Consider the following 25,643-nt stretch of genomic DNA (forward strand, 5'->3'; position numbering starts at 1 on the left):
TGTAAATGTAACCGAAGAGAAATGGCTAGCTAGTTAGCACGTGCTAATAGCATTTCAAACGTCACTCACTCTGAGCCTTCTAGTAGTTGTTCCCCTTGCTCTGCATGGGTAACGCTGCTTCGATGGTGGCTGTTGTCATTGTGTTGCTGGTTCGAGCCCAGGGAGGAGCGAGGAGAGGGACGGAAGCTATACTGTTACACTGGCAATACTAAAGTGCCTATAAGAACATCCAATTGTCAAAGGTTAATAAATACAAATGGTGTAGAGGGAAATAGTACTATAATTCATATAATAACTACAACCTAAAACTTCTTACCTGGGAATATTGAAGACTCATGTTAAAAGGAACCACCAGCTTTCATATGTTCTCATGTTCTGAGCAAGGAACTGAAACGTTAGCTTTCTTACATAGCACATATTGCACTTTTACTTTCTTTTCCAACACTTTGTTTTTGCATTATTTAAACAAAATTGAACATGTTTCATTATTTACTTGAGGCTAAATTGATTTTATTGATGTATTATATTAAGTAAAAATAAGTGTTCATTCAGTATTGTTGTAATTGTCATTATTAAAAATACATTTTTTTTTTAATCGGTCGATTAATCGGTATCGGCCTTTTTGGTCCTCCAATAATCGGTATCGGCGTTGAAATATCATAATCGGTTGACCTCTAGTAGAAATACCCCAAAAAACGACTTAAGTAGTACTTTAAAGTATTATTACTTAAGTACTTCACACCACTGCACAGAACACACACAGAGACACACAAAGACATACAGAGACACAGACACACACATACTTGCATGCATACACACATACAGTGCATTCGAAAAGTATTCTGACCACTTCCCTTTTTCCATATTTTGTTACCTTACAGCCTTATTCTAAAATTGATTAAAAATATATGTCCCTCGTCAATCTACAGTACACACAATACCTCATAATGACAAAGCGAAAATAGGTCTTTACATTTTTTTGCTAATTTATTACAAATAAAAAACAGAAATGTTGCATTTACATAAGTATTCAGACCCTTAATTCAGTACTTTGTTGAAGCCCATTTGGTAGTGATTACAGCCTCGAGTCTTCTTGGGTATGATGCTACAAGCTTGGCACACCTGTCTTTGTGGAGTTTCTCCCATTATTCTCTGCAGATCCTCTCAAGCTTGGTCAGGTTGGATGGGGAGCGTCGCTGCACAGCTATTTTCAGGTCTCTCCAGAGATCAGGTTCAAGTCTGGCCCCAGTCTGAGGTCCTAAGCGCCCCGGAGCAGGTTTTCATCAAGGATCTCTCTGCACTTTGCTCCGTTCATCTTTCCCTCGATCCTGACGAGTCTCCCAGTCCCTGCCACTGAAAAACATCCCCACAGAATGATGCTGCCACCACCAAGCTTCACCATAGGGATGGTGCCAGGTTTCATCCAGATGTGATGCTTGGCATTCAGGCCAAAGCGTTCAATCTTAGTTTCCGTCTGGCCACTCTACCACAAAGGCCTGATTAGTGGAGTGCTGCAGAGATGGTTGTCATTCTGGAAGGTTCTCCCCTCTCCACAGAGGAACTCTGGAGCACTGTCAGAGTGACCATCGGGTTCTTGGTCACCTCCCTGACAAAGGCCCTTCTCCCCTGATTGCTCAGTTTGGCCGGGCAGCCAGCTCTAAGAAGAGGCTTGGTGGTTCCAAACTTCTTCCATTTAAGAATGAAGGAGGCCACTGTGTTCTTGGGTACCTTCAATGCTGCAGACATTTTTTGGTACCCTTCCACGACACAATCCTGTCTCGGAGCTCTATGGACAATTTCTTCGACCTCATAGCTTGCTTTTTGCTCTGACATGCACTGTCAACAGTGGGACATTATATAGACATCATGTCCATTCAATTGAATTTACCACAGATGGACTCCAATAAAGTTGTAGAAACATCTCAAGGATGATCAATGGAAACAGGATGCACCTAAACTGAATTTCGAGTCTCATAGCAAAGGATCTGAAAATATATGTAAATAAGATATTTCTTCTTTTTTTTTTATACATTTGCAAAAATGTCAAAAACTTGTTATTGCTTTATCATTATGTGTAGATTGATGGGGAAACATGAATGACATGAATTGAATTTAATACATTTTAGAGTAAGGCTGTAACATAACAAAATGTGGAAAAAGTGAAGGGGTCTGAATACTTTCAGAATGCACTGTACACACACACGCATACACGTGCGCGCACACACACACACACACACACACACACACACACACACACACACACACACACACACACACACACTATTTCCACAAACAGAAATGTACACTAAAACACACACACTTAACATATTCACACATGATCATACATTACCCCTCTATCAGACACTCACACAGAAACAAACACCCATTCTTTCACACACACCCGCTGTGTGAACAGAAGTCAGTGAGTGTGAAATGGAAGCGGCCCCCAGCTCCGGTCCCACCAGTACCCAGCCAGCTGGCACCTATCCCGGCCTTCCCCTCTTCTCCCAGCCTCCCATTGCCCCACTTCGATATGAGTCAGCCCCTGGTGACACACACATCTGGAAGTTATTAATCCATAAGCAGAGTGCCACAAAGCGCTATGTCTATAATGAAACATCACATTGTTCTCAGTGTCCTCGTTGTCTCCTCTGTCTATATAACAGCTTGCATTGGGGCGGCAGGTAGCCTAGTGAACTAGTAACCAAAAGGTTACAAGATCGAATCCCCGAGCTGACAAGGTAAAAAATATGTCGTTCTGCCCCTGAACAAGGCAGTTACAGTGGGGGAAAAAGTATTTAGTCAGCCACCAATTGTGCAAGTTATCCCACTTAAAAAGATGAGAGAGGCCTGTAATTTTCATCATAGGTACACTTCAACTATGACAGACAAAATGAGGGGAAAAAAATCCAGAAAATCACATTGTAGGATTTTTAATGAATTTATTTGCATATTGTGGTGGAAAATAAGTACTTGGTTACCTACAAACAAGCAAGATTTCTGGCTCTCACAGACCTGTAACCTCTTCTTTAAGAGGCTCCTCTGTCCTCCACTCGTTACCTGTATTAATGGCACCTGTTTGAACTTGTTATCAGTATAAAAGACACCTGTCCACAACCTCAAACAGTCACACTCCAAACTCCACTATGGCCAAGACCAAAGAGCTGTCAAAGGACACCCGAAACAAAATTGTAGACCTGCACCAGGCTGGGAAGACTGAATCTGCAATAGGTAAGCAGCTTGGTTTGAAGAAATCAACTGTGGGAGCAATTATTAGGAAATGGAAGACATACAAGACCACTGATAATCTCCCTCGATCTGGGGCTCCGTGCAAGATCTCACCCCGTCGGGTCAAAATGATCACAAGAACGGTGAGCAAAAATCCCAGAACCACACGGGGTGACCTAGTGAATGACCTGCAGAGAGCTGGGACCAACAAACCCTAACATCAGTAACACACTACGCCACCAGGGACTCAAATCCTGCAGTGCCAGACGTGTCCCCCGGCCAGTACATGTCCAGGCCCATCTGAAGTTTGCTAGAGAGCATTTGGATGATCCAGAAGAAGATTGGGAGAATGTCATATGGTCAGATGAAACCAAAATACAACTTTTTGGTAAAAAAGGCGTGTTTGGAGGACAAAGAATGATGAGTTGCATCCAAAGAACACCATACCTACTGTGAAGCATGGGGGTGGAAACATCATGATTTGGGGCTGTTTTTCTGCAAAGGGACCAGGACGACTGATCCGTGTAAAGGAAAGAACGAATGGGGCCATGTATCGTGAGATTTTGAGTGAAAACCTCCTTCCATCAGCAAGGCAATGACAATGATCCCAAACACACCGCCCGGGCAACGAAGGAGTGGCTTCGTAAGAAGCATTTCAAGGTCCTGGAGTGGCCTGTCTCCAGATCTCAACCTCATAGAAAATCTTTGGAGGGAGTTGAAAGTCCGTGCTGCCCAGCAACAGCCCCCTCACTGCTCTAGAGGAGATCTGCATGGAGGAATGGGCCAAAATACCAGCAACAGTGTGTGAAAACATTGTGAAGACTTACAGAAAGCATTTGACCTCTGTCATTACCAACAAAGGGTATATAACAAAGTATTGAGTTAAACTTTTGTTATTGACCAAATACTTATTTTCCACCATAATTTGCAATTCATAAAAAAATCCTACAATGTGATTTTCTTTCTCATTTTGTCTGTCATAGTTGAAGTGTACCTATGAGGAAAATTACAGGCCTCTCATCTTTTTAAGTGGGAGAACTTACACAATTGGTGGCTGACTAAATACTTTTTTGCCCCACTGTAACTCACCTTCATTGAAAATTAGAATTTGTTCTTAACTGACTTGCCTAGCTAAATAAAGGTAAAATAAAATAAAAACTACAGCTGTAGTAGAATTCTTCTCCTTCTTCAGTATCTAAGTTAAATAGTATGAATGTGTAATGGTCACAGTTAGGGTCTAAAACCTGCTCTTTAGTTCGACTGGCTATCTATGCCTCTTACTGTGGGACAAAGTCTGTGAATCCAGTGCGATTTGGGTGTTAAATTCCCCGTGGAGCTCCCAGGGGTCATGAGCACTCGCACACATATGCCCTTGGACACAACACACTCTGGTCAAGGTACGGCAGCCATGGTGTGACCCCATCTTGGCTGCCCATAGTAAGAGGTCCTCTTGGTGAATCAGTGTCATGGCAGAGAACTGAATGACACATGGGCTCTTCTGGACATGGATAATTCTGGATGATCCTGTGATTCAGAGTGCCCAGGCTGCCTCTATCCCTCTCTGTTCCAGTGGGTAATGTGTTACCAGGTGGCAGGGAGACATGGGAATCACTGCACTGATTAGATGCTGGATAAACCAATGGGGTTCAGGGAGAGAGACAAGTCTAGGATCTCATGATATAGCCAGAGCTCTAACTCTGTTAATATATGCTGTTTCCTACCTTCCTAATCATACGAATACATTCCACTCCTTAGAATAGCCTTCACTTCTACTCTAAAGGGTTTAGATAAAGGCCATGCCTAGCCCTGATGAACTGAGTATCAGGGCTATAGTCAAGGCTGACTAGCTATGTGTGACAGTCTCTGTGTATGTCACACCCTGATCTGTTTCATCTGTCTTTGTGCTGGTCTCCACCTCCCTCCAGGTGTCGCCCATCTTCCCCATTATCCTCAGTGTACTTATACCTGTGATCTCTGTTTGTCTGTTACCAGTTAGTGTTGTTCGTCAAGCCTACCAGTGTTTTTCCCCTTGCTCATGTCTGTTTCTAGTTCCTGTTTTCTAGTTTTCCCAGTTTTGAACATTCTGCCTGCCCTGATCCTGAGCCTGCCTGTCGTTTCTGTACCTTGATTATTGACCTCTGCTTGCTCTGACCCCGAGACTGTCTGCCGTTCTGTACCTTTTGGATTCTGATCTGGATTACTGACCTCTGCCTGCCCTTGACCTGTCGTTTTACCTGCCCCCTGTTCTAGTAATAAACTTTTGTTACTTTGACCTTGTCTGCATCTTCCCTAAAACATGATAGTGCGAACTGGCCATGACTGACCCAGCAGACTCGGACCAGCTCCGCAACGCCATCTCCTCCCAAGGAGCCACCATTGGAAGGCACGAGGAGTTGCTTCGTGGCCTCATGGACAGGGTCCAGACATTAGCCGAATGCCATGACCGAGAATTGAACACATTTCTGGAGCAATTCTGCGGGTTGTTTGTTAAGCAACCTACCACAACGGTAACGTCCCAGGCCCTCAGTAACCCGGCTGTTAGCAGCGTCGCCTCCCAAGACACACTGATTTCCCGGGAACCTCGCCTACCTCCCCCGGAACGCTTCGATGGAGAGTCGGGCACCTGTCGGGCATTTCTCACTCAGTGTTCCCTCATCATTAAGCTGCAGCCCTCCTCCTTCCCCTCAGACCAATCTAAGATAGCGTACCTCAGCACGCTGATGTCCGGGAGGGCTCTCGCCTGGGTTACGGCAGTATGGGAACAACAGTTGGCCGTATGCTTCAATCTGGAGGAGTTTGTGGCGGAGGTGAAGAAAGTTTTCGATGCTCCATTGCCCTGGAGAGAGGCTGCCCGGAAGTTGCCCCAGCTTCGGCAAGACTACTGCAGTGTGGTAGACTATCCGGTGGATTTCCGCACATTGGCAGCTGAGAGTGCCTGGAACCCGGAAGCGATGTTCGACATGTTCCTGCACGGAGTATCAGAGGAAGTAAAGAACGAGCTTGCAGCCCGGGAACTACCGGATCTCGACTCGCTCATTGCCTTGACCATTCAGGCGACTACAGAAAGGATGGAAGGAGAGCAGGTTCTATTTCTCTCGCCCGTCCAAGACTTCCACATTGCCTCTGAGACATCCCGGAAGTCCCCGATGGCCCCGTTGCTGAGAGAACCTGAGGCTAACCAAGTTCCCCTGAGAGTCTCCGAATTCTGCCAATTCACCTCTTCCCGAGCCAATGCAACAAGGCAGAGCTATGCTGTCCCCAGCCAAACGGCTATGCAGGCTTCACATGAAGAGTGTCCTGAATTGCGGGCCTACTGGTCATTTCCTGGCCACCTGTCCACTAAAAGACCAGGCTGACTGGTAGGAGTGAGTACTCTGATGGGCCAAATGGATAACATTTCCTCTCCCCTTACTCACATCCCTTTTCATGCCATCTTGCTGTGGGGGAACCAGTCAAAATTCTCTGGGTACTCATCGATTCTGGGGCCGATGAGAGCTTTATAGATGCTACCCTGGGGTCCGAGCTTGGCATCCACATGGACGTTAGAACGCTGGACGGGCGCTATATGGGCCGGGTCACACACAACACCACCCCCATCAACCTACGTGTGTCAGGGAACCCCAGCGAAACAATCCTATTTCTGCTAATTAATTCTCCTCAAGTTCCTGTGGTATTGGGATTATCTTGGCTCCAGCGACACAATCCCATTATTGACTGGTCTGCTGGTGCCATCATGGGCTGGAGCCCGTTCTGCCACGCTCATTTCCTGAAGTCAGCGCAGCCTACCCCGGGACGTCTTCCTGGAGGCTGGGAAGTTGCCCGGACCTCTACACCATTCCCGCGGAGTACCAGGACCTTCAGGAGGTGTTCAGTAAGCCCCAGGCCACTTCGCTTCCGTTGCACCAACCATATGACTGCGGGATCGACCTTCTCCCAGGCACCACTCTGCCCGGGGACGACTGTACTCTCTGTTGGGTCTGGAGACCAAGATAATGGAGACGTACATTGAGGACTCCCTAGAGGCAGGGTTCATCCGTCCTTCTGCCTCCCCCAACACCAGCTTTTTGTGATAGCAAAGAAGTGCGAGTTCCATCGCTCCACCATCCCCTTCCTGGATTACATCATTGCTGCAGGGAGTATACAGATGGATCCCGGGAAGGTGAGAGCGGTGGAGGATTGGTCCCAGCCTATGTCCAGAGAGCAACTGCAACGTTTCCTGGGATTCGCTAACTTCTATTGCCGCTTTATCCTGGGTTACAGCACCATGGCTTCTCCCCTGTCTGCACTCACCTCTCCCATGGATCCGTTCACATGGTCCCCAGCTGCAGACTGGGCGTTCCTGGATCTCTAACACCGTTCTCCACAGCTCCCATCTTGGTTCATCCTGACCCGTCCCACCAGTTCATGGTGGAGGCCAATGCTTCGGATGTTAGGGTGGGGGCTGTCCTGTCCCAGCATTATGCCCTGGACCTCAAGTTACATCCCTGTGCCTTCTTCTCCCATCACCTCAACACAACAGAGAGGAACTACGATGTGGGGAATCGTGAGCTTCTTGCGGTGAAGATGGCGTTGGAGGAGTGGAGGCACTGGCTGGATGGGGCAGAACATCTGTTCATTGTGTGGACAGACCACAAGAACATGGAATATCTCTGCACCGCCAAGCGTCTCAACTTCAGGCAAGCTAGGTGGGCCTTGCTTTTCACCCGGTTCAACTTCTCCCTCTCATACCGACCGGGATCCAAGAATGTTAAGCTGGATGCATTCTCTTGCCGCTATAGCCCCACGGATACACCTCCGGAACCCGAGACCATCCTTCTCACCAGCGTTCCCAGCCGTACCCCGGGGGGAGGCCAAATAACCGTCTGTTTGTCTCTGAAGCTGTCCACTCCTCGGTTCTGGAGTGGGCCCACTCCTCTAAGCTTGCCTGCCACTCGGCCTCCCGTCGGACCCTGGCCTTTTGGTGGCCTACCATGGTTTCTGACGCCTCCGCACTTGTCGCCGCATGCACGATCTGTGCACAGAACAAGACTCCCCGGCAAGCTCCGGCTGGTCTCCTTCAACCTCTGCCTGTTCCTCCTGTTCCTCCCTGGACTTTGTCAAGGGTCTCCCCCGTCTGATGGCAACACCGCCATCCTGACAGTAGTGGACCGGTTTTCCAAAGCCGCCCACTTCATTCCTCTCCCCAAGCTACCCTCTGCCAAAGAGACGGCCCAACTCATGGTGCAACAGGTCTTCCGGATCCATGGACTCCCAGTGGACATGGTCTCTGATCGGGGTCCTCAGGTCTTGTCCCGGTTCTGGATGGCATTCTGCACACTCATTGGGTTATCGGCCAGCCTGTTCTCCGGGTTCCACCCCCAGTCCAATGGCCAGTCAGAGCGAGCCAACCAAGACCTGGAGACGACTCTTCACTGCCTGGTCTCTGCCAACCCCACCACCTGGAGCCAGCAACTTGCGTGAGTCAAATATGCCCGCAACACCCTTCCTTGCTCTGCCAAGGTTCTCTCACCTTTTTAGTGTTCCCTGGGCTATCAGCCCCCGCTCTTCCCGGAGCAAGAGGAGGAGGTCGGCATACCCTCGGCCCAGATTTTTGTCCACCGCTGTCGTCTAACCTGGAAGAGATCCCGGGCAGCTCTTCTCAAGACCACCTCCAGGTATTGACGACAAGCGGACTGATCTAATAGATCTGAAGGAAAATAACTTTAAGTCCTTCCTGCAACTCTAAGAATTCTACCAACAAAAGGGTTGATGATCTGTTTAAGGATGTAATGTAATTTAAACACCGTTTGGAATTTACGCAGTCGGGGGTGAAGGAGCTAAAGGGCGCGAATGTCTCCAGCCAGAACACATTCAGAACCATGTCTGAGGATTTCGCAATTCTCCAAACAACACTTGACAAGCACTCTTCCAAAGGAGCCCACTTCGAAAACCAATTGAGGCTCAATAACATTTAATCAATGGAATTGAGGACAGAAAGACTGAAACTTGGCATGACACAGAAGTCAAACCCTGGCAGGTCAACTCAAACTGGATCCTAAACTCATCAAGATGGAGATGGCGCACAGGAATGGCACTTTGTTCCCCTCGGGATGGCCCAGATCTATAGTGGTGAAACTGCTCAGGTTCAACGACAAGGGGGAAATTCTCAGGAGAGCCAAGTGCCTGAAGGGAATCAAAATCTTCATCAATGAAGACTTCTCTGAAAAGGTATGAGTCAAAAGAAAGGAACTGCTGCCATGACTAAATGAAGAACGAAAAAAAGGCAACATCACATACCTGAGGTATGATCAGCTGGTTGACCCCCCTCCCCGTAGGCCTTTGGCAAGTGTGTTTCACCTAACCTCATGACCAAAAACACACATTGATCTATATGTCATAACCCTCTGAAGTCTTCAGCGGTGTTATGTGGACTGTGTCAATGCGCATTCTATAGGAGGTGCACCCCTATTGATAAAACTAACACAAATGTGTGGTTGTATTGGACATGTGAGACATGCACTTCTATATTTCCGTTCCACTGTCTGGATGATTCTGACTGTGTATCTCTCTTAGTTGGGCAGGATATCGACCCTGATAACATGCTCTTCAACCCATTAGATATTAATGAAGCAAATTATAAATATAATGATTGTGTTGATCCAGATTTACATTTCCTGAGATTTACCAGAGATGAGTCTTCCTAAAAATCATGACCATCTTGTTCATTATCTGTCTTCTCGCAATCATGGATTTTCCATTGTTGCCCTTTCAGAAACAAGGTTGACTCAAGAGACAACCATGCTTTATGAAATGTCACCTTACAATAATGTTCACCACTGTTGAACCTCAAGAGTGGGAGGAGTGTCCATTTTTGTTCATAAACATTTTCAATTATTTGTAAGAGAGGACCTCAAACTCACATCTGATAACATTGATGTTGCATCTCTTTTCATAGATATTCCCTCCTGTTCATATTTTGGTGATGAAAAAGTGGTAATTGCATGCATCTATCGGCCACCCGATTCTGACATTGATATCCTTGCATCAACCTTGAATGTGATTAATAATAATGGTAAAATTGGGTGATTACAACATAAACCTATTTAAATCTGACTTTTTGAATACTTTATCCCCCAGCTATCTGTATCCCCTCACCTATAAGACCACAGAGTGACCTGTTCATCTGACACCCTTATTGATCATATTTTTACTAATTATTTGAATAATATGGCTAATGTTATAATGACATTTCTGACCACTTTCCAATTTTCCACTTCTCTTTGGCAGCTGGAAAGAAACAGATGGGAATGATTAGTACTATTAAGGGTAGAATATTTAACAAAGGTAATCGTGGGCGCTTTAAGATGTTGATTGATGATATTTCATGGGAATTTATTTATAATCAAGCCGATGTGGAGTCTGCTTTACCAGACTTTTCTCACATCTTTCAATTCTGTATTTCAGCACTGCTTTCCCAAAGTAAGAGAGCAGCAAATGGGTTCTGGAAACCTTGCATTTATAACCGGTCTCAAAAAATAACGTTTCTCAAAAAGTATAAGAACAAATTTACTAATCTACTTAGGATATCCCCAAAACTATATTTTACTAACAAATTCCAAGAATCCTTAAATAATATAAAGTTAACTTGGAAAATCATTAATCAACTGTTGAATAAGAAAAAGTAATCTACAACTATACCATCTCAATGCATTGTTGGAAATAAGACCTATAGTGATCCTATAGTGAATTTAATAACATTTTTGTGAATGTGGGTTCTTCTCTGTCAAAGAAAATAGAGAAAACTATTGAAATCCCTTGGATTGATCCCTTCCCTTGGAAATCCCTTCCCTTCTCTGCTTCAGTTTGATACTCCTGGTGTAATGGATGTGGTGAAGGTAAATGGTAACTTAAATATATCAGCAGCACGTTATGATGAGATTAGTACTTCTTCGGTAAAATCAGTGTCTTCCTCGATTACTGAGCCTCTAATAAACATATTCACCAAATCAATGCAAACTGGTATTGTTCCTAAAGATTTGAAAATTGCCAAGTTATCCCCTTCTATAAATCTGGGCATCCCAGATCTATTACAAACTTTCGCCCAATATCTGTACTATCATGTTTTTCTGAAATCCTAGAAAAATTGATATATAAGAGAATGTTGAAACATTTAAATCAACACTGTATTCTATATGAGCAACAATATGGTTTTCGTAAAAACTACTCGTAAAAACGGGCTCTTTTGTAACTTGTGGATAAAATCTTTACAGCCCTGAACAACAATGAATATGTTCTTGGCATCATTTTAGATTTATCCAAAGCGTTTGACACGGTTGATCACGAAATATGATACTCTCTATTGCATTATTACAGTTTTCAGGATTATGCTTATAATTGGCTATATTTGTTTATGCAAATGGCTGTGCATCTACCAGGGCCAAGATATCTTGTGGCATCCCACAAGGTTGGATAATTGGACCTTTGTAATTCCTAATCTATATCAATGACCTTGCTGCTGTGTCTTCTACCTTACTTCACATTCTCTTTGCTGATGACACCAATTTGATTTTATCACACAATAATTTTTGATTCACTAATTAATGAAGCCAACTCAGGCATGGCAACATTTTCTGAATTGTTCCAGATAAACAAAAAATCTTTAAATGTTAAAAATCTAACTTCACTGTATTCACTAGTAAGAATAAGAAATATTGTACAATTCCATTTATTCAATTTGTCTGCAGAAAAGTGATGGAATCTATTAGTAACATCAGAAAGATTAGTGGTTTGGTTCATCAGGCTTGCTTCCTAACTCTATACTATAGCTTAATTTACCCATATACCATTTACTGTAATAGTGTCTGGGCCAGTACATATGCCTCCTACCTACACAAATTATTCATAATTCAAAATACATTTGCAAGACTAGCCACCTCCTCTAATTACCTGGCTCCATCTGCACCTTTGTTTAAGAAACTTACTATCAAGACAACAAGGTGACATAGCATATATGAGGTATGAAAAACGGATTGTTCACCCTCCCCCCCATGGAGATAGGAGGAGCGACAGACATAAGTCATTCCATCCCACACACACACACTGACTGAGTATCTCTATCTCAGATTCCAACTGCTGATTCATGTTTGGACATATAAATAAATACTGTAAATCTACCAAAGAAAGGTCTGTTAATTGCTCCCTTAAATATATTCAGTTTAAGGAACAAAATTCATAAAATATGCTGTCTAGTGCATTCAAACAATATTCACGTATTGGCAAAATCTCACTTGGACTCTTCTTTTGAGGATGCTGAGATCTCTATACATGGATATGATTTGTTCAGGAGGGACAGAAATAGATATGGTGGTGGAGTTGCAGTTTAAATCCTGAACAATATTCCAGCAATATAACGTAAGGACTTAATGGGGTGGCAGGTAGCCTATTGGTTAGAGAGTTGGACGAGTAACCGAAAGGCTAAAAGATCAAATCCCTGAGCTGACAGTCGTTCTGCCCCTGAACAAGGCAGTTAACCAACTGTTCCTAGGCCATCATTGAAAATAAGAATTTGTTCTTAACTGACTTGCCTAGTTAAATAAAGGTTTAAAAAAATGTTGAGAGCTATAGGTGCATTTACACATTTTACACCTATACTAGTTGGTTGCTGCTATAGGCCACTGAGATGATGATGTGAGGTCGGAAGTTTAGATACACTTTAGCCAAATACATTCAAACTCAGTTTTTCACAATTCCTGAGATTTAATTCAAGTAAAAATTCCCTGTTTTAGGTCAGTTAGGATCACCCCTTACTTTATTTTAAGAATGTGAAATGTCAAAATAATAGTGGAGCAAATTATTTATTTCAGCTTTTATTTCTTTCATCACATTCCCAGTGGGTCAGAATTTTACATACACACAATTAGTATTTGGTAGCTTTGCCTTTAAATTCTTTACCTTGGGTCAAACATTTCGGGTAACCTTCCACAAGCTTCCCACAATAAGTTGGGTGAATTTTGGCCCATTCCTCCTGACAGAGCTGGTGGAACTGACTCAGGTTTGTAGGCCTCCTTGGTCACTTTTTCAGTTCTGCCCGCACATTTTCTATGGGATTGAGGTCAGGGCTTTGTGATGGCCACTCCAATACCTTGACTTTATTGTCTTTAAGCCATTTCCCCACAACTTTGGAAATATGCTTGGGGTCATTGTCCATTTGGAAGACCCATTTGCGACCAAGCTTTAACTTCCTGATTGATGTCTTGAGATGTTGCTTAAATATATCCACATCATTTTCCTGCCTCATGATGCCATCTATTTTGTGAAGTGCACCAGTCCCTCCTGCAGCAAAGCACCCCCACAACATGATGCTGCCCCCCCCGTGCTTCACAGTTGGGATGTTCTTTGGCTTGCAAGCCACCCCTTTTTCCTCCAAACATAACGATGGTCATTACGGCCAAACAGTTCTATTTTTGTTTCATCAGACCAGAGGGCATTTCTCCAAAAATTACAATCTTTGTCCCCATGTGCAGTTGCAAACCGTAGTCTGGCTTTTTTATGGCAGTTTTGGAGCAATGGCTTCTTCCTTTATGAGCGGCCTTTCAGATTATGTCAATATAGGACTTGTTTTACTGTGAATATAGATACTTTTGTACCTGTTTCCTTCAGCATCTTCACAAGGTCCTTTGCTGTTGTTCTCGGATTGATTTGCACTTTTCGCACCAAAGTGCGTTCATCTCTAGGAGACAGAACGCGTCTCCTTCCTGAGCGGTATGATGGCTGCGTGATCTCATGGTGTTTATACTTGTGTCCTATTGTTTGTACAGATGAACGTGGTACCTTCAGGAGGTTTGGAAATTACTCCCAAGGATTAACCAGATTTTTATTCTGAGGTCTTGGCTGATTTCTTTTGATTTTCCCATAATGTCAAGCAAAGAGGCACTGAGTTTGAAGGTAGGCCTTGAAATACATCCACAGGTACACCTCCAATTGACTCAAATGGTGTCAATTATCTTATCAGAAGATTCTAAAGCCATGACATCATGTTCTGGAATTTTCCAAGCTGTTTAAAGGCAGTCAACTTAGTGTATGTAAACTTCTGATCCACTGGAATTGTGATACAGTGAATTATAAGTGAACGAATCTGTCTTTATACAGTTTTTAGAAAAATGACTTGTGTCATGCACAAAGTAGATGTCCTAACTGACTTGCCAAAACTATAGTTTGTTATTAAGGAGACATTTGTGGAGTGGTTGAAAAACAAGTTTTAATGACTCCAACCTGAAGGGAATGTACACTTCCGTCTGCAACTGTATGTAAATAAGCTATTTCTGTTTTTTTATATATACATTTGAACATTTTCTAAAAATCTATTTTCACTTTGTCATCATGGGGTATTGTGTCTAGATTGATGAAGGTAAAATGTATTTAATCAATTTTAGAATAAGGCTGTAACATAACAAAATGTGGAAAGACGGAAGGGGTCTGAATACTTTATGAATTCACTGTATACACTCTTAAAAAAAGGGTTCCAAAAGGGATCTAAAAGGGTTTCTCAGCTGTCCTTATAGGATAAACGTTTTTGGCTCCAGGCAGATCCCCGCTCTAGGTAAAAACCCTTTTGGCTTCAATGTAGAACCCTCTGTGTAAACACATTCACACACTGGACAGACAGGCACAAATGCAAACAAAAACACACTATACACAACACCCATTATTTCACATGTCCCTTGACTCAGGAACACACATCCCTGACACCCAACAGATTCTTCCCTGAGGAGACTAAATCCCACAAGTCATTGCACATCTCCTGTCTGTGTTCCCCATGCTCTATTTTAACAAACCTAGCACAATGATTAATCTAAATGCTGGTAGTTGCGCTATAGGTGTCCGGGGGATCAGAAATATTTTTGCTATTTTTACAACCGCGCTATAGGTGTCCGGGGCTGGGTTTTGATGCATAAACAACTTGTGGGTGTGTCGAGGATTGGCTGCTTGCTGGCCAACTTGCTCCATGGCTAAATATGTGGTTGCTTCAAGTTGTGTACACTACCGGTCAGAAGTTTTAGAACACCTACTCATTCAACAGTTTTTCTTTATTTTTTACTATTTTCTACATTCTAGCATAATAGTGAAAACATCAAAACTTTGAAATAACACACATGGAATCATGTAATAACCAAAAAAGTGTTAAACAAATCAAAATATCTGTTATATTTGAGATTCTTCAAATAGCCACCCTTTGCCTTAATGACAGCTTTGCACACGCATGGCTTTCTCTCAACCAGCTTCACCTGGAATGCTTTTCCAACAGTCTTGAAGGAGTTCCCACATATGCTGAGCACTTGTTGGCTGCTTTTCCTTCACTCTGCGGTCCAGATCATCCCAAACCATCTCAACTGGGTTGAGGTCGGGTGATTGTAGAGGCCAGGTCATCTGATGCAGCACTCCATCACTCTCCTTCTTGGTCAAATAGCCCTTACACAACCTGGAGGTGTTTTGGGTCATTGTCCTGTTGAAAAACAACTGATAGTCCCACTAAGCGCAAACCAGATGGGATGGCGTATCGCTGCTGAATGCTGGGGTAGCAATGCTGATTAAGTGTGCCTTGAATTCTAAATAAATCATTGACAGTGTCACCAGTAAAGCACCATCACACCTCCTCCTCCATGCTTCACGGTGGGAACAATAGATGCAGAGATCATCCGTTCACAAAGACACGGCGGTTGGAACCAAAAATTGCAAATTTGGACTCCACGGGTCTAATGTCCATTTCTCGTGTTTCTTGGCCCAAGCAAGTCTCTTCTTATTTTTGGTGTCCCTTAGTAGTGGTTTCTTTGCAGCAATTCGACCATGAAGGCCTGATTCACACAGTCTCCTCTGAACAGTTGATGTTGAGATGTGTCTGTTACTTGAACTCTGTGAAGCATTTATTTGTGCTGCAATTCCTGAGGCTGGTAACTCTGAGGCTGGTAATTTTTCCTCTGCAGCAGAGGTAACTCCGGGTCTTCCTTTCCTGTGGCGGTCCTCATGAGAGCCAGTTTCATCATAGCGCTTGATGGTTTTTTCTTGTTTTTGATGGACTGTCATTTGTCTTTGCTTATTTGAGCTGTTTTTGCCATAATATAGACTTGTTCTTTTACCAAATGTTCTGTATACCTCCCCTACCTTGTCACAACATAACTGATTGTCTCAAACACATTAAGAAGCAAATCAATTCCACAAATGAACTTTTAACAAGGCACACCTGTTATTCTATGTTATGTTAGGTGACTATGTTATCCTCATTCCAGGTGACTATGCTGGTTAAGAGAATGCTAAGTGTGCAAAGTTGTCATCAAGGCAAAGGGTGGCTACTTATAAATATATTTTGATTTGATTAACACTTTTTTTGGTTACTACAGGATTCCCTATGTGTTATTTCATAGTTTTGAATATAGTATAATATAGGAAATAGTAAAAAATAGTAAAATAATTAGTCAAAATAAAGAAAAACCTTGGAATGAGTAGACGTGTCCAAACTTTTGACTGGCACTGTACATCTATGAACAAAGTGATTCTCATACCTGATTGCTTGGTGGTGAGGGAGTGGGTTGCCCCATCAGAGCCAGTTTGACCGTGGTCTCCCACACGTGTGGACCGCTGGCAATGACCGTGAACTGGACCGGTGCGGTCAGGCTGGTCACCTCTCTCTGGGCGTAGATGGACCCGTCAGCGCCAATGCTGAACCTGGGGTCACTGCTCTGAAAGACCACCCCCTCATTCGCCATACAATCATCAAAACTCACTGGAGAGAGAGAGAGAAAGAGGGGGGGGGGAGAGAGAGATACGTTTTGACTGGAACATATTCTTAATACTACTAATACATGGTCCGCATTATCATATGTGAATGATTATTCATTCATGGCCGTGGATACCATGCTTATTCCCTAAAAAGGTATGAATACAGCAGTGTGATATTTTTCACTGAACTGTTTGATGTCGTCTCCCCTCCCCTCCATACATCCTCATCTCTCCCCCCTGCCTGCCTGTCTTTCTGTGAAATTAACCCAGACATTATTTTTGGAGAAATAGCAATGATAATGTCACAACTTTACTTAAGGAACAGGGTGGAAATAGAGGAGAGAATGAGTTGTGCTTCACATTAACATCTCAACCTCTGTTGGAGAGTGAAGAATAGGCTTATATACTGTACAGCGCATACAGACTTACAGTATAGATTAGAATGCATAGTATTTGGTCAAAACACAAAACTCTGATACAAATATGACAAGTTAATGGACAGTGTAAGAACTTGGACGCTTGGCCACAAATAAACACACCAACCTGGATATAGCCCTTAGCCGTGGTATATTGGCCATATAGCGCAAACACAGTGGTGCCTTGTTGCTATTATAAACTGGTTACCAATGTAATTAGAGCAGTAAAAATACATGTTTTGTCATTCGGTCTGATATATATATATATATATATATATATATATATATATATATATGAGAGAGAGAGAGAGAGAGAGAGAGAGAGAGAGAGAGAGAGAGAGAGAGTGTGTCTATATCCAGTTGCACTAATTACACACAATCATTAAAAAGAGGCAGTGGAACAGCTTATTAGACAGAAGCAGAGATTGAATGAAACTCGAAACCCAACTATGAGTCTGAACCTCCCGACTCCACAGCTGACTGAACACACTATTGACTCCAACCACAGGCTAATATGCAGCAAATTAGCATGAAATTGAGAAAGTGTCCTTATCCTTCACCTCCCTGAAAAACTAAACAATTGAGCGAGGAGGGAGGGGACGAGATTCAGTTACTCCACATAACACAATGTAGACATCAAATCAAAGAAGAAGAATGCCTCGTCATAAAGACAACATATTGTCTTGCAAATTAATTTGATATTATCTTCATGGGTTCCATTATGGGTTCATTATTCTGTGTCCAAACACTTTCCTACCAGCTACAGACCCCTGGAAGAACCAGACTGTTGTCCTCTGTCTTTGGCCCACCACCAACACATCCATGCCCATCTCCAAGCCCAGGGACCAGGGCAGTCAACTTACACTGAGTGTACAAAACATCAGGAACATCTTCCTAATATTGAGTTGTACCACCTCCCACCTCCCCCTTCCTCCCCCTTCCTCTTTGGGTGGTGGACAATTCTTGATACACACAGGAAACTGTTGAGCATTAAAAAAACAGCATCATTGCAGTTCTTGACACAAACCGGTGCGCCTGGCACCAACTACCATACCCTGTTCAAAGGCACCCTCTGAATGGCACACACTCACAATCCATGTCTCAATTGTCTCAAGGCTGAAAAATCCTTCTTTAACCTGTCTCCTCCCATTCATCTACACTGATTGAAGTGGATAGTGACATTAATAAGGGATCATAGCTTTCACCTGGATTCATCTGGTCAGTCTATAATGGAAAGAGTAGATTTTCTTAATGTTTTGTACACTCAGAGTATGTCTCGCTCTGTCTCTCTACCTACCCAATTTTCTCTCTCTCGCTCTCCCTCCCTACTTCCCATGGATTACAGTGTCTAGACAGCATCTTGAGAGAGAAACCTTGGGCTGAAGGATGTAACTCACCAGTCTGTTCACTCACCAGATTTCCATCCCACAGCCACCTCCACCACTACAACAACTGAACCAGGGCTCCATGTGCAGTACAGTATAAACTATCTTTTAGTTCTAATGCTGTTACCTCTCCCTCCTCTGGGCCCAGTGGTGGTGATGTATATGTTATAACATCATTAACCCTCTCTCTGAAACTGAGCCCAGACAAAATATGACTCCGTCTTTGCCTGGCAACAGGTGTTGTCTAAGGACAGGCGCCCCAGTCTAGACTGTGGTGTAGGGGAACTGAAGAGGGTACTGTAAATTACTAAGAGAGAAAGAGAAAACAGCGGTAGCCCTGTGCTTTGTGATACAACAGAGTCCCGAGTCTCTATCCACCTTCAAAATCAGTATTTCAGGGGCCTTCCGGGTGGCGCAGTGGTCTAGGGCACTGCATCGCAGCGCTAGCTGTGCCACCTGAGACTCTGGGTTCGCGCCCAGGCTCTGTTGCAGCTGGCCACGACTGGGAAGTCCATGGGGCGACGCACAATTGGCCTAGCGTCGTCCGGGTTAGGGAGGGCTTGGCCAGTAGGGATATCATTGTCTCACCAGCGACTCCTGTGGCGGGCCGGGCGCAGTGCATGCCAACCAAGGTCGCCAGGTGCACGGTGTTTCCTCCGACACATTGGTGCAGCTGGCTTCCGGGTTGGATACGCGCTGTGTTAAGAAGCAGTGTGGAAGCAACTTGGTTGAGTTGTGTTTCAGAGGACGCATGACTTTCAACCTTCGTTGAAATGGGCTCTCCTGAGCCCATACGGAAGTTGTAGCGATGAGACAAGATAGTAATTACTAACAATTGGACACCACAAAATTGTGGAGAAAAGGGGGTAAAATTTAAAATATATATATTTTTCACACATTCAACACATTCACCTGCCCTCTCCCTCTCTCTTCCCCTTTCTCCCAGTTCTTTATCTCTTTCTACCCTCCCTATCTCTCTCTCTTATCTCTCTCTTTCTTCTCTGTCTGTTTTCTATTCAGCATCTCCACTCTGGCAGAGAGTAGTTTTTGGACAAACAAACGCTACAGTTGGCAAACAACGCTGATACCGTTTGGAAAGCTGCCCGATTATATTAGTAAAGAGGAAGTTATATTCAAATTCAAAAATGTTTTATTGCAATGACAAGTGCCCATGTATCGATGCAACAGTCAAATATCTGCATATAAAGAGCAGCAGGTGGTCTCGCCCTCTCTCTCTCTCTCTCTCTCTCTCTATTTCTCTCTCTTTTTTTCTCTCTCCCCATCTATCTTCCTCTCTCTCTCTATCTCTCTCTGGGCACAGAGCCAGTGGTGCAGTAGTATTGCAGTTGTGGTTGGCAGCCTTATACAGAAGAACCACAGAGAAAGGGAGGGAGAGCTTAGCAATCTGATAGACTTGCATGTGTGTGGTGTGTGTTTGAGTGTAGGGGGGCATTCCAGCCCTTTGGTGGACTGCATGGGGACTTAACTCAGACGTGCTAATAGGTAGGTGTGTATATAGCCTTTACCTGGTATACTAGCTCACCTTCACAGCCCTTATATCCACCCTAATACATTCCCTGTGTTCCAATGCCAGATACCTAAAAAACAAAGGAAAGAGGAAACTCTCTTACAATCTCCCTTCCTCCCTTCCCTTCCTCATACACCTACAATCTCCCTTCCTGCATTCTGGAAAGGCATGTGGAGGACCACCTCTGAACTGGCTGATCACACTTCGGTAGTACCTCTGTCATGAGCTTTGTTCGATTTGAGAGTTGTTTTTGCATTGGGTTTACACAGTGCATCTCTGTGTGTTCATAAGTCACAACATGGCCAAAGGAGAGCTGTATGAGAAGCTGTCTGCTGTCTGTGTCAAAACCAGCTGAACAAGCACCACTGCTGCCTGCCAATATCTCCCTTTTTCTCTGTGTGGAGCCTTTCTCTCTCTCCATCCCCAACTGAGGCAACCTCATTTGTTCCTTTGTCTCTCTCTCTTCAGTTGTATCTCTATGTGTGACAGAGGTAGAGTTTGTCAGTATGTGTGTGTTCCTGCGCCTGTGAGTGTGAGTGTGTTTGTGCGTGCGTTTGCCAGATTGTCTGTCTGTCCCGTGGTGACAAAAGCTAAACAAAAAGATTCTGCGACAACAACCAAAACAATCTACATGAGTGATAGGTCAAGTATCCAATTGGAATACCCAGAGGTACCTAGAGGCACCTATTGTTGGAACAATCAGAAATAAAAGAACACTACCAGCTCCAGTTCTTTGTCAGCAGCCCCTCAGCCCCCCGATACACAGCGCACCACACACACACCCCTCCCTCATACACAAACACACACTTATACAAAACTCCAAAGAGTGCCACTTCTTAACGGTTATGTCGGGTCGATAGCAGAATGAGAGAGATTATAAAAATCTGCCCACAACAGCGGCACTGAAGCCCAATGGTCCACTTCACTGCTGCACATAAACAAGCCCTCTAAAGCTGGACGGTGCTCTGCATTGATCGGACAAAAAAGACCCAACTCCCACAGTGCCAAAGCAGCTAGCGCTCAATCGCTAAAACCGCTAACCCAGAAGGCAGAAACTCAGAGCAGTCACGGCAATAAACTGCTATGGCTACAGCTACGCTACAAATGTTCCATCCCCAGGGTTGAATCTATTTTATTCCTCCTCCAACAATATTCCTTTGGAGAGAATAAAAGGAGAAGGTTGGGAAAGGTTTAAGGGGGTTGCTTCAGTGGACATGCAGGCAAATCAGAATAATGTGTGACGGAACCTCTCTCTGTCTCTCTCTCTCTCCCTCCCTCTCTCCCTCTCTTGCAGTGCATGCTGGGAGTTTTTTGGAGTGTGGTCTGGAGGGCTCTGTCCTAACTAACTTTCTTGATTATTTTCTTGGTCTTTTCTTTCAATTTTATTTTTCTATGGTGGAGGGTTAATGCAATATTTGTTTTAGCGGTATCCACAGTTTCTTCAAAGTTAGGGTGGAAGAGGACAGAGTAACTTTCCTGGGGTTTGGAAGGTGTGGTGTGCGCGATGTCTTCTCAGTCTAGCGCGGAAGAGACGCTGTTGATACAGCATGGATTCAGGTGTGTTCCTGAGAATGGAGTTAAGGTGGAGGAGGTTTTGCTCGCGGTCGGTGAACATGTAGGAGCTGAATTTATACATTCTGCTTCTAGAATGAACAAAGCTGTGGTTGTGTTCATGAAAAGGGCTAATTTGGTTGGTAGGCTAATTGCTAGCGGAATATTTGTAAGGGATGTGTTGGTGTCAATTTTACCTCTCTCTACCCCTTCGACAAGAGTGGTAGTTGCAAATTTGCCTCTGTTTATTACGGATGATCAAATCCGGAAAGAGCAGAGTCAGTTTGGTAAGTTTGCTAGCGGTTTTCGTATACTGACGGCAGGTTTTCAGGCAGATGCCGTTAAACACGTTGTTTCGGTGTTTATGTTTCTGAACAACAATGAGGGAGGGGCTCTATGCAGGGTTTGCCAGCACAGATAGTCTATGTGTTTTGAGTGTGGGGATTTGGGGCATAAGAGCTTTGCATGCCCACATAAAGCCCGTAGACAAGGTGAGGGTACAAGCGCCAGTGGGGGAAATCGAGGTCAAAGTGCAGGGGGTAAGGAGAGGCAGACAGCAGAAGCTGGGCCTAGTCATGCCAGGGAAGGTGGTGTAGATGAGGCTGGGCCTAGTCAGGCTAGAGATGGTGGTGTAGATGAGGCTGGGCCTGGTCAGGCTAGAGATGGTGGGGTAGCTGAGGCTGGGTCTAGTCAGGCTATGGATGGTGGTGTAGCGGAGGCTGAGTCTAGTCAGGCTAGAGATGGTGGGGTAGCTGAGGCTGGGTCTAGTCAGGCTATGGATGGTGGTGTAGCGGAGGCTGGGTCTAGTCAGGCTAGAGATGGTGGGGTAGCTGAGGCTGGGTCTAGTCAGGCTATGGATGGTGGTGTAGCGGGGGTTGGGTCTAGTCAGGCTATGGATGGTGGGGTAGTGGAGGCTGGGTCTAGTCAGGCTAGAGATGGTGGGGAAGCGGAGGCTGGGTGTAGTCAGGCTAGAGATGGTGGGGTAGCTGAGGATGGGCCTAGTCATGCCAGGGAAGGTGGTGTAGATGATGCTGGGTCTAGTCAGGTTATTCTAGTGGATGAGGAGAGTATAGTGGGGAAGTGTAAGAGGGGGGAGGAGGAGGGTGTCAAGCAGAAAAGGAAAAAGGCTGTGGACAAAGGTAGCATGGAATTTTTGCCTGTTGCTGTGGGTGATCGCCTGACCAGAGAGAAAGGGCAGGTGGTCAGGGTGGGAGATAGAGATGAGAAGGAAAGTGAGTCTGAGGAATCGGATGAGGAGTTCTTTTTTTCAGACTCCTCTTCAATGGGCCCAGAGCTGACAGCCAGTCAAGCAGAGGGGTCTAAGTACACGTTGAGAGAATTGACAAGGTTCCTGAATGAGACTAATGTGAAAAAAAATAATCTTGAGGCTTTTTCTTCTGATCCTAGAAAGTTTGTAAGATCAGTACAACATGCTATGAAAAATGAGGGGCATGGTGTCCTCTCACCCAGGAAACGGTTTAGGAAGTGGGTCACAACAGTGCGTAAAGGTTTACCTTCAGACACTGTTTAGATGTATATTTTCTTTCTGACACTGGAGCTTTTTGAGCTTTGCTATTGGTCTCTTTCTCTGCTGGCATTTCTCCCACTTCTTATGGAGACTGTTCGTGTAGACTCGCTCAATATAAATGGCACCAGAATGCGGGAAAGTGGAGTGTGTTGGGTGAATATGTAAAACAAAAAACAGTACAGGTGTTGTTTCTGCAGGAGACGCATAATGATGTTTTGAATGAAGTCGATTGGGGGCTCTGGTGGAAAGGGGCAAGTGTGTTGAGCCATGGGACAAATTTTAGTGCAGGAGTGGCAGTCCTTTTGCACCGGGGCTGTCTGTAAAACCTCCTCAAAGGGGGTGTGTAAAGGTAGGCTGCTTGTTGTTAAAGCAGAAAGCCTTAGACAGGAACTCTCATAGGTAGCGCCTGAGGAGACGCTGGTGGTCAGAGGGGAATGGAACTGTTCAATGGACTTTATGAAAGATAGAAAAGGGGAAGAGCCTCATTCAGTGTCAGTGGGAGTGTTAAGGGACACCATTCATCAGTTCGACCTAGTGGATGTTTGGAGAACTAAACATCCAAACACAAGACAGTATAGATGGGGGAAGTTTTTTGGGGCTAGGTTGAGTGCAGACCGACTTGATTGGTTTTACATGTCTAGGAATCGGAGCAATAGGCTGCTGGGCGCTACCATTCTCCCGGTGGGGTTTTCGGGTCATCACATAACCATGGCTCGGCTGTCTATTTCACCAGGGCCCCGGCAGGCATCTTATTGGAAGTTCAATGTAAAGCTCTTACAAGATGTGGCTTTTTGCTCAGGTTTCCAGACCTTTTGGGAAAGGTGGGGGCAGCGAAGAGAGGTGTATGAGTCTCTGAGTCAATGGTGGGATGTGGGGAAAGTCCAAATTCGGCTTTTCTGTCAACAGTACACAGCTCTCACATCCTCAGAGGCTAGGAGAGTATTGGGGGGACTAGAGTGTTGTATTAGTGAGATAGAGGTAGAGATGGTGGGACAAGGCAATGTAGGCCTCCAGGCTAATTTAGCCGAATTACGTAGGGACCTGGGCAGTTTTTCCAAGTTAAAGCAAAGGGAGCACTTGTAAGAGCTAGGTTCTCCATGCTCAATGAGATGGATGCTCCTTCTTCTTTGGTTTGGAAAGACAGAGCAGTGAAGCCAAGGGTATGCATTGTCTACAGCTGTCGGATGGGCGGGTGACTTCTATGGTGGGTGAGATGCGGGAGTGGACTGTGGAGTTTTATACTGAATTGTATAGGGCAGAAGTGTGTGATGCTATGTGTGCTCAAGTCTTGTTCACAGGACTCCCTAAGCTCTCTCTGGCACAGAGGGATGAAATGGACATTCCTCTGTTGTCCCATGAACTGGCAGAGGCCGAAACCCAGATGTCCCCCGGTCATGCACCGGGGTCGATGGACTCCCAGTGGAGTTTTATAAAACATTCTGGGGAATAATTGGACAGGACATATTTTGCGTGTTGCGTGAATGCGTCGGGGTAGGAGAGTTGCAGATGAGCTTCCGTCGGACGGCTCTGACTCTCCTGCCCAAAAAAGGGGACTTGTGTGAACTTAAGAACTGGAGGCCTGTGGCATTACTCTGTACAGACTACAAGATATTTGCCAAGGTCCTCTCTAACAGAATGAAGTCCCATTTTGACTCGATAGTACATAAGGACCAAACATATTGTGTACCGGGATGCTCAATGACGGACAAGTTGTTCTTAATCAGGGACATGTTGGACCAGGTCGCAGTTGCAAATGAGAACCTGTTCTCAACTAGCCTACCTGGTTAAATAAAGGTGGAAAAAAAAAAAAGGTTCTAATGTGAACTTTGAACTGGTCTCTTTAGATCAAGAGTTGACCATGTATTTTGATAGAGTGGACCATGAGTATCTGTTTAATGTGATGTCTGTGTTTGGGTTTGATGAAAGGTTTTTGACCTGTGTGAAGCTATTGTATGCTGTGGCTTCATGTATGGTCAAGGTGGGAGGGGGGCTCAGTAGGCCAGTCTGGGTGAGACGGGGCATTAGACAAGGATGCCCTCTATCGGGGCAGTTATACACACTAGCCATTGAGCCTTTTTTAGGACTGCTACGCAGGAGACTGCAGGGAGTGTGCTGGCAAGCAATGGATGTGGTGACAGGCATAGCAGTGTCAGCATATGCATATGATGTTTCTGTGATGGTCAGGGATGATCAGGATATGCAGGCACTAGAGACCAGTCTGAAGGTGTACGAGGGAGCTTCATCAGCTTAGGTAA

The 25,643-nt window shown here is 44.7% G+C and overlaps 1 protein-coding gene across 1 annotated transcript in view; it reads right to left on the reverse strand.

Moving 5' to 3' along the window:
* The window catches only part of LOC115102119 (cadherin-4-like), a 555,321-nt gene that overhangs the window by 166,387 nt on the left and 363,291 nt on the right, over positions 1-25,643 (reverse strand). Inside the window, exon 4 of the mRNA XM_029621715.2 lies at positions 16,764-16,984. Coding sequence (XP_029477575.2) covers positions 16,764-16,984 — 221 coding nt within the window. The remainder of the gene's footprint in view (positions 1-16,763; positions 16,985-25,643) is intronic.

The sequence above is a fragment of the Oncorhynchus nerka genome, linkage group LG20 (genome assembly GCF_034236695.1).
Source record: "Oncorhynchus nerka isolate Pitt River linkage group LG20, Oner_Uvic_2.0, whole genome shotgun sequence".
Classification (NCBI taxonomy): domain Eukaryota; kingdom Metazoa; phylum Chordata; class Actinopteri; order Salmoniformes; family Salmonidae; genus Oncorhynchus; species Oncorhynchus nerka.